The 18,253-nt window shown below is 35.8% G+C and overlaps 1 protein-coding gene and 1 non-coding gene across 2 annotated transcripts in view; both read left to right on the top strand.

Annotated features, from left to right (window-relative positions):
- The window catches only part of RpL18A (ribosomal protein L18A), a 39,004-nt gene extending 21,680 nt beyond the window's left edge, over window positions 1-17,324 (top strand). Inside the window, exons 3-4 of the mRNA XM_089102601.1 lie at window positions 1,987-2,163; window positions 17,127-17,324. Coding sequence (XP_088958727.1) covers window positions 1,987-2,163; window positions 17,127-17,282 — 333 coding nt within the window. The 3' untranslated portion in view covers window positions 17,283-17,324. The remainder of the gene's footprint in view (window positions 1-1,986; window positions 2,164-17,126) is intronic.
- Window positions 9,477-9,603, top strand: LOC148942619 (small nucleolar RNA SNORA68). The gene has a single exon (XR_016143122.1). It is a non-coding gene; the product is annotated as a small nucleolar RNA SNORA68 (small nucleolar RNA).
- Window positions 17,325-18,253: the final 929 nt, after the last annotated feature.

The following is an 18,253-nucleotide window of genomic DNA, read 5'->3' as shown; positions in this document are numbered from 1 at the left end:
GAGAATAATCAAATTCTCCCCTGCTACCAACTTCCACTGTGAGACTTTGTTATTTAGCATGCCATATATTTTATTTGTTACAATTGTCCCGTTTTGAAACTCGGGCACCATTACCATTTTCGACATGGTCTTCACAGTTCAGCTCCATTTTAATTTATGCCTTGGTTAAGATGGCGTTCCCAAACTGTGTATAATAAATTTTGGCTCAGCTAGGCAAGGTGCCCATTTGTGTGGATTTGAACGTAAAGTCAAAGACAATACACTCAAAATAAATTATAACTTTGTAAAAATATGTTTCATATTATAAAACTTCTTCAAATTGTCATTACTGAGAAATAGGTTTAAGAAGAAGAAAGTTTAAACACAGTATCTAGAACTAGCAAGGTTTTGGCCATATTTTGGCCTAGCAAGGTTTGTGTGTGTGAGAACATGTCTTACCTCCTCGACATGTAGGGTTAGATTGTGCAAGAATATACAAACTTAATCATTCTCAAAAAAGATCTTTACGGAATCCAGCTTGTGATAAGCCACAGCACTTTGGAAATATCTTTTAGAAGTAACAGGAATAGCTTCAAAATTCGAACAGACAAGAGATTAAAAAAACAAACTTAACAGCCTTTTCAGAAACAGATTGTAACCCCTCTCCTCCATTCCCTCCTTTATGTATCTTCGACCCTTCTTTTAATGTGTACATAAAGTTTTAATTCCTAAAATTTATTTTAAACTCAACTGCATACAGGTAAAAACCTTTGGCAAGGGGGATTTTTCATCGGCTTTGAGAAAGGGGACTGAAACATGCAAAATTATATTTTAGTCGTATTTTTAACTTTGCCACAATGCCCATGTTCAACATGGTTTTCACGGTTCAGCTCCATTTTAATTTGAACCTTGGTTAAGATGGCGTTCCCAAACTGTGTATATTAATCTTTGACTTAGCTATGCAAGATGCCCATTTGGGTGGACTTGTACGTAAAATCAAAGACAATGCATTAAAAAAAACTGCTTTGGAAAAAAATAGCATAATATAAAGCTTCTTCTGTGCTATAACAGAAAAATAGTTTAAAATACAGTATGTTGAACTCACAAGATTTTGTCCTTGCATACATGAGAACATACTTAGCCTCTTTGAGCTGAAAGGGCTAGATGGTACATGACTATAAAATTTAATCATATTCACCAGAATTCTTAGAAAGCCAGCTTATTAAAAAGAAAATTGACCAGCTAGCACTTCTAAAAATTTTTGAAGGGACAGGGATTTCTTTAACCTTCAAAAAGATATGGTAAAAAAACGTTAGTCATTACAGAAACAAGTCATAACGTTGAGTTATCCTTCTGGGTAAAATCTTCAGAGTTTGTTTGTGCACTAACACAGAATAGTTTTATTCGAACCTGAAGTTACTATTAAGGAAATAGTGCCACAGTAAGATGAGTCATTTATATCCTTGGATTAGTCAGTATGACCAATTCAACTATGCAATGACTTACATGAATTGCAGCATTCGAATTGTTCAGTATAGTTTTCAACTTCGTGGCTTCCTTTTATTTTACTTTGCCAAATACTTTCGACGGTAATTTTTTTTCTTGGGGGTTAGGTGGAGGAAGAATAGATACAATTCTATTTCCTGGATCTATTTTTTCGTTGTTACAGGGGGTGGCTTTGAAACAATATTTGGAGAATGATCAAATTGTCTTCCGTTACAATCTTCGCCCGACCAAGTTTATTTTGTTAGTAACAATTGTCTCTTTCGAAAAATATTGAAATCTAGAAAGATAAATTTATATATCATTTTGTTATTTTTCTGGTATATCGCGGTCCTCTCTTGCGTACCTCAAATTTAGAGGAATTTCTAAGATTTTAAGAAATTTCATATTATTTTCAAATTCAGGATTCATGATGTAATGACCGATATCTGTCATGAATAAAAATATTTCATTGAAAAAACTAATAATTCTTAAATTAGTCAGTTAATAAGTTAATATTTTAAGGTTTACGAGAAGACCCCATTGAAAGTGAAAAACTTTGGAGTATGGCTTCGTTACGATTCCAGATCTGGCACACACAATATGTACAGGGAATACAGAGACCTGACTGTTGCCAGTGCTGTGACTCAATGCTACAGGGATATGGCTGCCCGACACAGAGCCAGAGCACACTCTATCCAGGTATAAAAAACCTTTTTATATTGTCTTTATGGATGAAAATAAGATCTTGTTTCACAGGGTCACGTAAATTGATTTTGGGTAGATATTACCTTTTGATTGGGATCGTTTGACATTAAGTTATATTCAGAATGGTTGTCCAACTTGAAAAGCTGTAATAGGGGTGTTTTCTTTATATCGCGTTTTGAGTCACTGGTTTTGTCGCTGATTTGAAATAAAATCCTCTGAAAGCAAGTATGTATGCAACCAATAATTACCCCCCCCCCTTGGAAAACCTTGTTATTTCTATAATGCCTACCACTATTTCTTTTAGTTTTCTAACTGGTGACCCGTTTCTCATGTTTTCTTCAAATTGAAATAATCCAATAATACTTACATTTATGGGGCTCTGAAAATTTGCACAAAAGAGGGTAAAGTTGGCAATAAAATTCTATATTCTTGGGTGTTGCAACATTTTGGCAAATCAGCATTTCCTAATTAAATTGTTTAAACTTAATCTAACAAAATTAGAAAATGTAGGACTAAAGAAACAAGGTAAACCAGAGGCATTTAAAAAAGGGTAAAATACGAGGATTTTGGTTGGTACATCTGCTCAACCGTCCTCGGTGCAGAAATAAGTAGACATATGTATGTAATCCTGTAAGACAGTATAGCAGACATACCTTATAAAATACTAATAGAAGGTGTTCTTTCTGTAGTAGTGATGGAAAGTAGACTCACTGTAAATAAAGAGAAATATAGTTTTAATCTTAGGTAGCTTGATAGATCAACCAAAATTATGATAAAATATATATAGTGAATGTGGCTGATGAATATCAAAGACCAAGCTCACGGGCCAATGACAAGTTAAGCTTGTTAGCCCATCGGCTAATCAAGCTTGCGATAGAGCTGGCTATCATCCCTTTTCCCTGGATTAGTTTTAAGGATGGGGGGTTGAATTCCCCTTACCTCTATATTTATTAACCGTCCTAGTCGAGTGGTTAGCATGCGCGACTTGAAATTATTGTCCTTGAGGACTCAGGCAGAATCCTGTTGTCGCTGGTTATTTGGTTTTAAACGGGGGCCAGTGGCATGACTCTTATGCTCAGCCAGAGTCGACGTAGCTCTAACTAGGCACCTGGGGTAATCTGGGGAAAGTGAACAGGGAGGGTGTGCGAAACGACAGGATGGCTGGCCTCCAACTCCCCATTGCGCTTTCTGGTTGAAGGGCTATGTGACGGAGATCAGAACCACCGGTGGGGACTTAGGTCTAGTGCCGTATGTATTAGTGTGCGATTTGAGTTCTAAAACAAGTATACTCGTTTAATGTACAATAGGACATTGTAAAAGTATTTTTCTTCCTCAGTTTGTACTCTCGCCTTTGTGATGAACTGCTAATGCCCTGTTGTAGCGTCCTGTGCCTTTTTAAGACACTTACATTAATTCATTAAGTTGATTTTATTTTAAACTTAGAAATTATTTCAGGACTATTGAATAAGAGAAGTGTCATTTCAATTCATTCCACACTTTCTACGTTTTATTAAGTAATGGTGTTAACTTTAGCTGATTAAAGAGGAATTGGGCTACTTTTCTTGTTTTCAAACAGTTCGTGGTAACGAACTGTAAGTAAGGAGCGACCCGGCTCAATGGTAACCGAAACTCTAAAAAACGGAAATTTGATACCAATAGATATATCAAAAGAATCAGATTTGAATTCTGATTTCGAATATATAAGTTTTATCAAGTTTAGTTTTACCAATCGAAAGTTAGGCACCTGAGAAAATTGGGCTGATATTAGAAAAAAGGGGGAAAGACCCCCTAAAAGTCATAGAACCTTAATGAAAATCGCACCATCATATTCAGCGTATCAGAGAACCCTACCGATACTTTTTTTTTAGGGGTGATCGTATCGACCCAGTGGTCCTAGAATATCGTGGGAGGGCTCATTGGAACCGAAAATAAAAGTTCTAGTGCCCTTTCTAAGTGACCAAAAAAATCGAGGGCAACTAAGCCCCCTCCCTCGCTCATTTTTTTCCCAAAGTCATCCGATCAAACTTTTAAGATAGCCATTTTGTTCAGCATGGTCAAAAATATAAAAACTATGTCTTTTAGGATGACTTAATCCCTCGAAGCCCCCAGGGGGAGGGCTGAAAGTTATGAACTTTACCCAATGTTAACATAGTATTGGTTATTGGGAAGTATACAGACGTTTTCAGGGGGAATTTTTTCTGGTAGTGGGGGGGTAGGGGCGGGTCGGGGGTTATAGGGGAGGATCTTTTCATGAAGGAAGTGTTCTTGGGGGAAGGGTTATTGCTATGAAGGGGGCACCATATTTCCCAGTGGTATTTAAAAAAAGATCTGAAATTAAATATAAAAAAGAAAGTTTTCCAACTGAAAATAAGGAATAACATCAAAATACAAACAGAAAATATTACGTGGATGATTGGGTTAACCCCCTAGTCAATACCTCCCTCTTTAAGCAAAAGATTTTTTAGTACTTTCATAAGAGCTACTTATTGTAAGTAACGGCTAGTGTTATTAAGGGTTATTATTGAAAAACGGCTACAAAATACGAACTTAAGATTAAGGAGCGAGGTATTGATTAAGGGGAGAGCCCCTTGATATATTTATTGAAAATATATGAATATAGAAATTTGTTGCGTAAGTTAATTCGTAAGTTACGTATATTTATTACTAATAAAAACGTTCGCAAATAAAATTAAACAAGTTTTGTGAAAGCCATTTGACCAAATAAAAGTAAAATTAATCTGCAAATTTTGTTTTAATTATTCGGCCTTTGTGATTAAGGGATCATTTTTAAAGAATTGGAACAAAATTCGAACTTCAGCTTTAAGAGCAAGGTATTGACTAGGGGGTGAACCCCCTAATATACGTATTAAAAATATATGAATATTTGTTCATTTGTTTCCTCTTTAAAACATTAGGAACTCGTTGCTTTTTGTGTTTTGCATAATTGTAATTCCTTGTTTTTGCAAATATTCTTCAGTTTTCTTGTCTTCTATATCAAAAGGCACTTACCGCCATAATTTGGCAAAGTCCGTGTCCACATTAAAACTAATAGTTTTATAGTTGTGCCAAACCCATGCAATATCATGTAGTATCCAAATACACATAATGGCGTATATATTTTTCATGATTGCTGTTTTTATAAAACGAACAGAAATTATTCTGTATATGAAAGGGGCTGTCCCCTCCTCAATGCCTCGCTCTTTACGCTAAAGTTTTTTTGGTTTGAAAAACGAGGGCAACTAGGCTCCCTCCCATGCTCATTTTTTTCTCAAAGTCACACAATTAAAATTTTGAGATAGCCATTTTGTTCAGCATAGTCGAAAGGGCTCCAAGTTATGAACTTTGCCCATTGCTTACATATTGTATTGGTTATTGGGAAGTATACATACATTTTCAGGAAGTATTTTTTTCTGGGGGGGGGCTGGAGGAGGGGGTTACTCGGGAGAATCTTACCGTGGAGGATGTTTCTTTGGGGTAAGGGATATTTCTATGAAGGGGGCGCCGGATTTCCAAGCATTATTTAAAAAACGGTCAGAAATTAAATTTTAAAAAAAAGTTTTTTCAACTAAAAGTAAGAAGCAACATTAGAACTTAAAACGAACAGAAATTATTACGTATATGAGGGTGTTCTCCCCCAATTCAAAACCTCGCTCTTTACGCTACAGTTTTTTTTAGTGCTTTCAAAAGAGGTTTGTGAATTAAAATTTTTAAAAACGGAATTTTGATATCAATAAATGTATCAAAAGAATGGGCTTATAATGCTGATTCTAAATATATAAATTTTATCAAGTTTAGTATTACTCATCAAAGGCTACGAGCTTGAGAAAATTTACCTTATTTTTTAAAGAGGGGGAAACATCCCCTACAAGTGAAAATATTTTAATGAAAACTCTTATATTTTTTTTAAACAATGAAAACCTTATTCCTTATATGAAAGAGGCTGTCGCCTCCTCAACGCCTCGCTCTTTACGCTAAAGTTTTTTATTGTTAACAAAAATAGAGCTGTGAGAAAGTCAAACTTTAGCGAAAAGAGCGAGGCGTTGAGGAGGGGACAGCCCCTTTCATATACGGAATAATTTCTGTTCGTTTTAAGTTTTAATGTCGCTCCTTACTTTCAGTTTAAAAAACTTGTTTTTTTTCTTGTTTTATAAAGGAGCGAAGAGGAATGATTCCTTCCCTGTCCTATCAAGTTTACGAATCCTTGTTAAAACAGGTTAATCAGTTAATCAGTTAATCTGTTATATCAGTTAATACAGTTAATCAAAAGTTCGAATTAGAAGTTCAGATTACAGTAGATACGCCCAAGTTTTCGTGGTTTTGTAAAAAAAAAATTCGAATATTGAAATTAAAAAGAAACTTAATGTAAAATCTTGTCTAAGCTTGCTTTAAGGAGTAAGCAAATGTTTTTTTTTTAATTTATACCGAGAGCAAGGCCGTATCAAGGGGAGGGGTTACCGCGTTTGACCCCCCTCCCCCTCTGAAATTTTTGTCAAATCGTAAAAACATAACAAAAAGTATATAAACAAATTTTTGACTGGTTTTCAAGTCCCACCCCCTGAACAAAAACTCAGATGCGTCCGTGACTGAGGACATAATTACGAAGAAATATAGTATGTTCTGAAATACAAGGGGAAGTCAAAAACATAGACTATACAATTTGTCAAGTTCATTTGAAGTTTACAACAAAATGTTAAATTTTTTGAATTTGTCTCAGTATTAGAACTTCTTGTACTATAATACTTAAGAATTTTATAACCTTTGACTATATATCATTTTGTTATTACTGCAAATCTACCCATTAAGCGTCATGCTTAAATGATTGACGGTTAAGAATGGTTTGCTAAATTGAGTTTCCCTAGTCCCCTCTGAGATGATATTGTTCATTTTCGGGGCGACAGCAGGGCAAACATTTGTTTCTCTTGCAGCAATCAATGTTTTCTCAATAAAAAATAACTATGCAAGCTAGATAGAGTCTGTTTCATCTATTTCTGTTTATTAAAAAAACGAAGGGGAGCTTTTTACTCCCTAGGTAGCCGTAATTACATTTTATCTTCAGTATTAATTACAAGAATTTCGTAATTTAGAGCCAACACCTACGGTTTCTAAAAATAGTATTTTTAATTGCTGGACTAGTTCTGTTGGTCAATGAGTTCAAAGCCATGTGCCTAAAGCGATTCCCATTGCTCCATTTTCTAAAATGTCAAATTAAGTCAGCCGCTTCAGCTACCTGTCTTAATCTGCTCACTACTGGTGGCCTCTTAGACCTTCAGCCATCTAATATATCCGCACATGCACACATTTGTGTATAGGATGTGTTAGGATGTTTAAGATGTATCTAATTTCTTAGACCATGCTGCTTCTCCGTTTACGAAAAATTAAGAGAGAAAAGCGGGTTTCATATGAATAAAGCAGTGGCACAAAAAACGAAATAAAAAACAACAAAACATTAATAAAAATCCGAATATTTCGACTCCACGTCCGGGAGCTTTTCTCAACAAAAAAAAAGTTCCCGGACGTCGAGCCAAAATATTCGGACTTTATATTAATGAATGTTTGGTTGTTGTTTTTTTTTTCATTTTTTGTTCAATTCAATTTATTAATACTAAAATAAAACAATTACAAAACGTAAAGTAATTACACACCCAAGAAGCTTAGCTTGTAATGGCGAAGCGAAGCTTAGCAACAAAATAAAAATAAAACACTTATCAAAGCACATACAATAAAAAACTGCTTTATTTACTGGAACCGGTTTTTCTATAAGTTTCTCTTGTATAAGATGTAACAAAAAAGGATACTATATGCATAACCAAAGGAGAACTACTCTCCTTCCACCTGAGATTGCTCTGTGTATCTTAAACGTCCTCCCAATAAGGGGAGAGTAGAGAAAATTAAAGATAAAAGCAATTCTACATATCTTTGCAAATCTACCCATTAAGCGCTTTTCTCAAATGGTTAGCGGTTAAGAAAGGTCTGCTAAAGTGACGTCTCCCTAGTCAATCTTGAAATTGATCTTATTCATTTTCGAGTGAATCTAGGGTATACATATATTTTCATTGTGGTAGCATACTAAAGGTAATTGGCAGCCCTGCATTAAGCGTTTTTTGTTTTTTTCAAACAATTAACGTGATGTGGTACCTTAAAGGATCGCCCCATCTCGTCCATTATATGTCCCCCTCTGAAATGTTTGTCTGACTCGTAAAAGCGTAACAAAAATGGATATAAATAAATTCTTCATGCTTTTTTTGTCTTTTGCTGTCTTTCAGTTATTTCTTATGAGAAATTGCTGTAGAGTCAAAAAAGGTGAAATTCTTGTGTGAATGGGGCAATTGATTTGGCGGTCTTGCCAAAACTTGTAGAGCTTGAATAAGAGACCTGAGTAAACGAGAGAAAAGTAGAAACTGGTACCTACTGTCTCGGAATTCCTAGTAAAACCATCTAACTTGTCTCGTTTTGTGCCAGAAATAGTATTCAGATTTAATGAAAATCATTTCATCAGAAAGTGTGAATTTAGTTTTTCCTATAAAATAGAAGCGAGTTTTCTTTTTAGATTTCAGGAATGGATAGTCCCACAAGATATTCTAGCATACCTTCTATTAAAACGCTAAAAATCCTCGTAAATGAGTTATCATTTGAACAATTTCAGGAGTTCCTTGTAGTGCAACCACCTTTGATTGACAATTTTGTCTGTAAAAGGGGCATTAAATTTTACTGTCTTTTCAGGCAAGTTTCACAGTAAACCCACAAATTCTCAACAGCTCTTGATGATGGCTAGTTCCTTGTGAATATTTGCTAATGGGCCCTTTGTCTATGTGGCGATCAGCCGACGCTAGAGTTCGCAAAATGATTTTTAAGATACCAGAACCGTTCTAAAAATGTCTACTAAATTTAATTCTTTCAAGTCGCCTCCTAATTAGCATACTGAGTTTGCAGCCTTGCGTTAAGCATGTATCTCTAACGATCACTGCTTAAGAAAGGTCTGCTAAAATAAACTCCCTTAGTCGCCTCCGAGGATGATTTGTTCATCCTTGGAGTGAATCTAGGGGATATATTTCCATATTCTAGGTAACATAAAGTATATTTTTGTGTAGTTGAAATGATGTGGAATGAATAGGTGTTTGAGTTCTCAACCACAGAGAACCCCTGATCATCCATGCGATGGGTGATGGTACGGGCGATAGATAGCCCAAAATAACCGCCAACAGTATGTTATTTGATCCACCAAATATCCGGTATGCCAATGTGTTTATATCAAAACATCTAAATAAATTATAATTAACAAATTGTAAAAACTATGTTTTCTATTGAGTTTGCAGCCTTGCGTTAAGCATTTATCTTTGACGATCACTGCTTAAAAAAGGGCTTCTAAAACAAACTCCCTTAGTCGCCTCCGAGGATGATTTGTTCATCCTTGGAGTGAATCTAAGGGATATATTTTCATGATACTATATGTATGATTTATATATATATATATATATATATATATATATATATATATATATATATATATATATATATATATATATATATATATATATATTAACTAATAAATCAGAAGAAATCACTTTTATACCTACTTTGCAGCCTTGCGTTAAGCGTGTATCTCAAACGATCATCGCTTAAGAAAGGACTGCCAAAGTGAATTCTCCTAGTCGCCTCCGAGGATGAAATGTTCATTCTTGGAGTGAATCTAGTGGAAACATACCTATTGGCTTTGCGTAAGCATAGTAATCAAATTTAACTTTGTTTAATATGTACGCGAAGCAAGTTTTGCGCCAGATTAGAATGTTGGAAACTACAGTGATTCCAGTGGTCAAGTATAGTTCTGAAGCGTAGGCGCTCCGAAAAACAGTGGAGTATTTGCTAGATGTTTTCCCGAGAAATTGCCTACGGATTGTTTTGGGCACCTTGTCCGACTGATCGTACCTCAAATAGTAAGCTGTGTGAAAAATGAGGTTCAATCCCACTTTCTAGGGCTGTAATGAGAGAAAGGTTGAGATGGCTAGGGCACGTTCTGCGGATGAAGGATGATAGATTGCCAAGGATTGTCCTTGTCGGTCAACCGTCTAGGGACAAACGAAAAGGAGGTGGCCCCAGAAAGGGATGGGAGGCCGTCGTAAGGAAAAATTTGAGGGAAATGGGAACTTCCTGGGAGCGTGTAAAGAATGAGCTTTTGAATTGATTAGGATGGAGGAGGAGCGTGCGTAGCTATGTTGGACTCGGGCGATTTGTTATTGCAGTGAGTTGTTAGTAGTAGTAGTAGTAGTTAGATCCCGATAATCTGGATAATGGTGGGTAGCTGGATACAGATAATCTTTATGTGCTCGTCTACTTAAAATCCAAGGTCGTCACCTTCTTTTCTAAGAAAATTTAACAATATCTATATGATAGGGAGAAAACAGAGGCCGTAAGATAGTACTCATTAAAAAAAAATCTCACAAGTCCAGTAAAGCCAGATAAGTTTGTGTTAAGTAAATAAAAAAACGAAGCAGCAAATAATAACAATAAACATTACAAGATATTTTATACATAAAATAGTCATTGCATAAATTTAAAGAATTTATTTGATTATACACTACACAAATAGAACACTCAAAATTCTCAGAATTGACCTATAAAGTGTGTAATGAATGCTAAAGGTTGCGAGATGAGGATGAGATTCACTTATTTATCATCGATTATGCAGGAGGAAAGCCGTTCTTCAGTAGCTTTCTAAGAAACATTTTTAGGGGTAAAAATGGGGATTTTCCTTCAGATTTCAATGATAACTATGATGGAAAAAAATGGCTTCTGTGGTCTTTGGTAGTCTGCACATTTGATAAATCTGTAATAAACTTCTTCCTGTTCGATGCCAAGTATTTTCGTATTCATTTCCGTTCTCATTAGCTGATATAAATACGTACGTCTTCAAGGACAGTACAGCTCCAGGCTGATTCTTGCTGATCAGTGTGGCGTTCCCAATCTGTCAAAATCAATTCTAATATCGCCATGCTGGCCATCTCTTTTTAGCTAGTTGAGAACGTAATGATTGACACATTTATAGTAAAGGGCCTCAAATGTCACCCTATGTCTGCCATCCTGTGTGGGGTGATGAGTATTTTAGTATTTAGCATTAACAGCTGCTTATACAAATGTGTCATCAAGTACAGTACTCATCTAGGCTGATTTTTTCTGTTCACCGAGGCGTCCCATATAGTCGAAATTAAATTCTTTTTGAGCTATTATGTCACCAAAGACAGTTAAAAAAGTTATGTATGATGCAATTGTAGTTAAACAGTTCATTTGCGAGACGTGTGTACGTTTTTAATATTCACTCCATGATGAAAACTTTATTTCGCATTAAATAGGGGGAGGAGTCAAGGTATACTCTTAGACCTGTTCTCGCCTTATATAATAACAAAACAGTCACACAAAAGCGTTTTGAAAGCTGGAAGGATTCTATCTTAAATTTAGTCCATGACAGAAAAATTCTGTAGTGTACTGGCGCCATTTTAGTTTTGCGATGCTCCGCCCAAAGTCAAAGCACATTCCATGTAAAACAAAAACAAACAGGTTTTATGTTAGATTCACAATATAAGGCAACCAACTATGATGCATCATTTACCGCCCTCTGCAGACAGCCTCCTATATTTATTCTTTTTCAAGATACAGTATTTGCTTTCTTGTTCTAGCAACTCGGTAACTTCAAACCACAATCGCTTAAAACTTGTTTTCTTGAACTGAAGGTGTTGGATTTTGATCGGCCAACCAGTATCCAAAATAGCTCCTAGTGATCCATTTTTGTCTGTGTCACTATTTGTTGCAGTGTAGTTATTTGGTCTCATCAAATGATTTTTTTTTTTGAAAAAAAAGAAAAAAAAGATAAAAAAAAAACAAAACAAAATATTTTACATTGCATGAAGTTGTCAGTGTTGTTTTAGCTGTTGTATTTTTTTTTTATTGACAGTCCAACTTTGTGCTGGTTAATCTTGACTTAAAGTTTGTGCTGGTTAATTCTGACTGAAGTGACGTTCTCAATCTGTCAAAACCAAATCCGACTGTATCAAACCGACGAATTTATGATTACCTGCCAGTACTGTACGGAAGCTACGGTATTGTTTTGTTTTCAAACTTTACATGGAATGATGGCCTGCTCTTAACTCATTTTTCACCTTAATCAGCTGCTATCAAGTTAACAGTGCAGCTCCATGCTGTGTGATTCTTACTATTATACATTCAAATCTGCCAAAAGTAAATTCAACTGTGTTATACTGGGTAATCTACCTTAAGCAGCCCAGAACGTACAGTTTGAAACAGCATTATGTTTTATTAAGATTTTAAAAATTGAATGGTGATTTTTTTTTCACAAATGATCGTTTCACCATTCTCCATTGAATGGTGATCTGTTTCACAAATGATCGCCTATCTTATCTAGCTGCCATAAATTTGACACTACATCTCTAAACTTGTCAGTTCTTAGCTGTGTAACTGTCTCTGTCTATTAAGTAAATTTGACTGTATAAAACTGGTTAATCTGCGATCAACTGCCCATTACGTACGGTATTATTTTGTTTTCAAACTTTAAATTGGATGAGGGTCTTTTATGTAGTTGACAGTACAGCTCCATGCTGGTCGATTCTGACCAGTGTGACGTTCCAATCTGTCAAAAGCATATCCAATTGTATTATGCTGGGTAAATACATTCATTAGCTCAGAACGTACAGTTAGAAACAGCATTATCTTATCTCAAGACTTAATAATAAAATAGTGGTATATTTTACAAATGATCGTCCGTCAAATCCAGCTTCTATGAAGTTGACAGTACAGCTCCATGCTGGTTGATTCTGACCAGTGTGACGTTCCAATCTGTCAAAAGCAAATCGAACTGTATTATGCTGGGCAATACATTTAGTAGCCCAGAACGTACAGTTAGAAACAGTATTATTTTATGTCAAGACTTGGAACGGAATGGAATAGTGGTATATTTAACAAAAGATCGTCTGTCATATCCAGCTTCTATGAAGTTGACAGTACAGCTCCATGCTGGTCGATTCTGACCAGTGTGACGTTCCAATCTGTCAAAAGCATATCCAATTGTATTATGCTGGGTAAATACATTCAGTAGCTCAGAACGTACAGTTAGAAACAGTATTATCTTATCTCAAGACTTAATAATAAAATAGTGGTATATTTTTACAAATGATCGTCCGTCAAATCCAGCTTCTATGAAGTTGACAGTACAGCTCCATGCTGGTTGATTCTGACCAGTGTGACGTTCCAATCTGTCAAAAGCAAATCCAACTGTATTATGCTGGGCAAATACATTTAGTAGCCCAGAACGTACAGTTAGAAACAGCATTATTTTATGTCAAGACGTTAAAATGGAATAGTGGTATATTTTTACAAATGATCGTCCGTCATATCCAGCTTCTATGAAGTTGACAGTACAGCTCCATGCTGTTTGATTCTGACCAGTGTGACGTTCCAATCTGTCAAAAGCAAATCCAACTGTATTATGCTGGGAAAATACATTTAGTAGCCCAGAACGTACAGTTAGAAACAGCATTATTTTATGTCAAGACTTGGAACGGAATGGAATAGTGGTATATTTAACAAAAGATCGTCTGTCATATCCAGCTTCTATGAAGTTGACAGTACAGCTCCATGCTGATCGATTCTGACCAGTGTGACGTTCCAATCTGTCAAAAGCAAATCCAACTGTATTATGCTGGGTAAATACATTCAGTAGCTCAGAACGTACAGTTAGAAACAGCATTATCTTATCTCAAGACTTAATAATAAAATAGTGGTATATTTTACAAATGATCGTCCGTCAAATCCAGCTTCTATGAAGTTGACAGTACAGCTCCATGCTGGTTGATTCTGACCAGTGTGACGTTCCAATCTGTCAAAAGCAAATCCAACTGTATTATGCTGGGCAAATACATTTAGTAGCCCAGAACGTACAGTTAGAAACAGCATTATTTTATGTCAAGACTTGGAACGGAATGGAATAGTGGTATATTTAACAAAAGATCGTCTGTCATATCCAGCTTCTATGAAGTTGACAGTACAGCTCCATGCTGGTCGATTCTGACCAGTGTGACGTTCCAATCTGTCAAAAGCAAATCCAACTGTATTATGCTAGGTAAATGCATTCAGTAGCCCAGAACGTACAGTTAGAAACAGCATTATTTTATGTCAAGACTTAAAATTGAAGTGGTATATTATACAAATGTCTAGCTTCTATGAAGCTGACAGTACAGCTCCATGTTGGTCGATTCTGATTAATTTGACGTTCCAATCTGTCAAAAGCAAATGTTACTGCAATAATGGGTAATCTATATTTGGTAGTCCAGAACGTACAGTTAGAAACAGTTTTGTTTTATGTTCAGACTCAAAAGTTGAACGGTGATATACCTTACAAATGATGGTCTATTTTATAGACTCTTATAGACTATAGGTCTATCTTAGTGACATGCTGGTCAATTCTGACCTCTGTGACAATCTATCTCAATCTATCAAGCAAACCCAACTATATCAAACGGAATGATCTACTAATATCTGAACAGAACTTATGGCATTATTTCGTTCTCGAACACGAAGTTGAGTTTTGTTCCTCTCTTCAACTCATTTTTATCTTATTAAGCTGCTTTGATGCTGACAGTAAAGCTCCATGCTGGTCGATTCCGACCATTGTGACGTTCCAATCTGTCAAAAGCAAACCGAACTGTATTGCACTGGGTAATCTACCTTAGTAGCCCAGAACGTACAGTTAGGAACATCATTATTTTATGTCAAGACTTAAAATTGAAGTGGTATATTATACAAATGTCTAGCTTCTATGAAGCTGACAGTACAGCTCCATGTTGGTCGATTCTGATTAATTTGACGTTCCAATCTGTCAAAAGCAAATGTTACTGCAATAATGGGTAATCTATATTTGGTAGTCCAGAACGTACAGTTAGAAACAGTTTTGTTTTATGTTCAGACTCAAAAGTTGAACGGTGATATACCTTACAAATGATGGTCTATTTTATAGACTCTTATAGACTATAGGTCTATCTTAGTGACATGCTGGTCAATTCTGACCTCTGTGACAATCTATCTCAATCTATCAAGCAAACCCAACTATATCAAACGGAATGATCTACTAATATCTGAACAGAACTTATGGCATTATTTCGTTCTCGAACACGAAGTTGAGTTTTGTTCCTCTCTTCAACTCATTTTTATTTTATTAAGCTGCTTTGATGCTGACAGTAAAGCTCCATGCTGGTCGATTCCGACCATTGTGACGTTCCAATCTGTCAAAAGTAAACACAATTGTATTATGCTGAGTAATCTACCGTTAGCAGACGAGAACGTACTGTTAGAAACAGCACTATTTTGTATTAGTTTAAAATTGAATGGTAATCTAGTCTAAAAATAATCGTCTTTCATATCCAGCTGCTATGAAGTACAGCTCCATGCTTGTCATTCTGATCGGTGTTACGTTTCGATCGGTCCAAAGCAAATCATTGCATTATATTAACTTATCTAACTTAGCAGCCAAGAACGTACAGTTAGAAATAGCTTTGTTTTGTATTAAGTCTTTAACAATTGATAGTGATTTTTTTTTGCAACTGATCGTTAATCTTATCCAGCTGCCTTGTCGATGACAGTGCAGTTCCTTATTGTAGATTTTTACCAGTGTGACGATCCGTTTCTGTCAAAAGCAAATCTCAACTATATTAGACTGGCTAATGTATCGATAGCAGCCCCGAACACATAGTTAGAAACAAAGTTAGTTTATATTCAAATAAAAATTTAATGGTTATCCGTCATGCAATGATTGTTTGTCGTGTACATATGCCACGAAGTTTGCATTCCAACTCGAAGCTTGTCGATTCTGGCTAATCGGTCGTTTTCAATCTGTCAAAAGCTAATCGTCTTTGCCCTTCTGATTCTTTTACTACAATTAGTCGGACTGTAAAAGTTAAAAACTGTGGAATATTGTTAGTGCAGGCTCTTTAGCTGTGATTCCCAATGTGGATGATGTGCTGGACTTGCGCCCTTCGGCTGACTACTCTAGAGCCTTTATTTAGAAAGAAACAATTTTCATTTTAATGACGTTGCATTCATATGCATTTGAAGAGCAAAAACGATACATGATAGTACTGCAATGGCGTCATGCATTGTATGAAATGTGTTATATTCAGAGAATATTTTTTAATAGTATAAAATATGCCCAGAGGATGACTTGAAAAAAATGACAAGTTAAAGGCCTTTCAAGCTTCCTTCAGGCAAATATACATAAAAGTTTTAGTAGCAAAATTTAAATATCACGAGAGGGGCATCAAAGGTATAGAAGTGCCTAGGTGGCCATGGCCCAAAAGTGGTTGGGAACCTCTGCTCTAGAGGTACATAGGCATGAATTTTAGAACCTCTATAGGGTTTTGACGCTACTAATTTGCCTTTCAGACTATAACGTTAAAAATACTTCCATAAAAATAATATTATTTTGATCTTGGACCTTCTAAAGAAGAATTGGATTCAATTCTGGATTCTCTTAATAGTATGTTAAAAATAAACCTGCAAAAGAGTTTACTTGAGAGGCTAAGGTCTTCGTTCAAGATCCTTGGTTAAACCGTTATCAGGTGGACTGTCAATAAATTTGGATTACACATTCATAATCGAGCAATTACGCCTAGCTAAGGTCAATAGGCAGAGGAAACAAAATAATGATAAATAAAAGTGCATTTTTAGGCCATCATTTTAGCGTTTTATCAAGATTTATTCTTTTGACTCATCTTAGAGAGTGGATATCTCCCCCTCTGTTTTCAGGTATGCATAATGGTACAAATATTCACAGTGTTTCTCCATTTTACTCTTGTGAAATGAGGTAGAATGTATGATAGAGCATTGAACTTCAATGAGTCTTGTCTTTTTGTTGCATTAATTTAAAAGAAAGGTATATGACGGAGTTTTCGTTATTTTAGATTATCCGAGTTGAAGTTGTTGAAGATGTTAAAACCCGTCGACCCCATGTGAAGCAGATGCATGAAGTGGGTCTCAGATTCCCAATGCCACATCGTGTCAACACGTTGAAATTGAAGAAATTGTCTTACACTAAACCCAAATCATTCTTCGGTTAATTTTGTATGACCACTCAGTCGAAATAAACTGTTTTGGCTGTAGTTAGTGTATACCAGTTTTATGTAGTTCAAACTGTAGTTAGGTAACTATTGTCGAAATCAAAGTCTTTGTGTAGTTGAATTCGATCCAAGTTAAAAAGAATATGATGATAAACAGATATGTATGTAACATTAATTTGTCACTAATTTCTACCAAATAGTAGAAATATGCTGTAAAAAAAAATATGTAATCACTAGGAATTGAGGGTATGGCCTATTACATATTAGGCATGGAACTTTGCAATCGATTCATGCTAGCACGTCCCTTCAGTCGTCGTATTATGGTCAAGCTCAAACTCCCACTGACATGCTCCACAGAATGAATTTCTTTTCTAAGTTGTCTCGGTATCTTTTAGTAAGTATAGATTGTGTTGGTTTGTTTTAACTGGTAGGAACTAGTATTTTCGTGGGATATGTAGTTCCGGTTTACTAACAATGTTGTGTTGTTCCAGGCTCATACGCTATTGTTCCCATGGGTGGATTTACGGAACTGAATTAAAGTTCAGTTCCCCAGAGCCCATTGTTTAAGCACCAAAACAAAAGCCTACCCGAAGGTTTGGGGACTGGAGGCTAAATTCTCCATCCTTAATTTATATTGCAAGCTGTCTTATGTAACCGTCTAAAACTGTCCTCCAGCTTAAAATCCAAATTATGATATGTCTCCAGCCAGTATCTTATCCCGGCTGGACATCCTTCTATTAGATGGCTTCTTGTGTCCAGGGCTATATGGGGATCAGGTCTTCCAATTTGAGTGAGTGAATTCCCAATTCCTGCAATGGCTTCAATAACCACAGACCTTTTAAGCCGAGTAAGATGTTTAGTCAGCGGGCGATTAGCTTTAGAATTACTTCCTTAGGCATATATGTTGTGCCAGGGCTTTCAACGAGGTTTTCCCTCTTACGAAATGAAAAAGGCTTTCCCTGCTTTTCGTA

This window comes from Artemia sp. Qi Xiang Cuo, chromosome 16 (assembly GCF_049724085.1).
Source record: "Artemia sp. Qi Xiang Cuo chromosome 16, ASM4972408v1, whole genome shotgun sequence".
Taxonomy (NCBI): domain Eukaryota; kingdom Metazoa; phylum Arthropoda; class Branchiopoda; order Anostraca; family Artemiidae; genus Artemia; species Artemia sp. Qi Xiang Cuo.
This window is presented reverse-complemented; position numbering and strand designations above follow the sequence as displayed.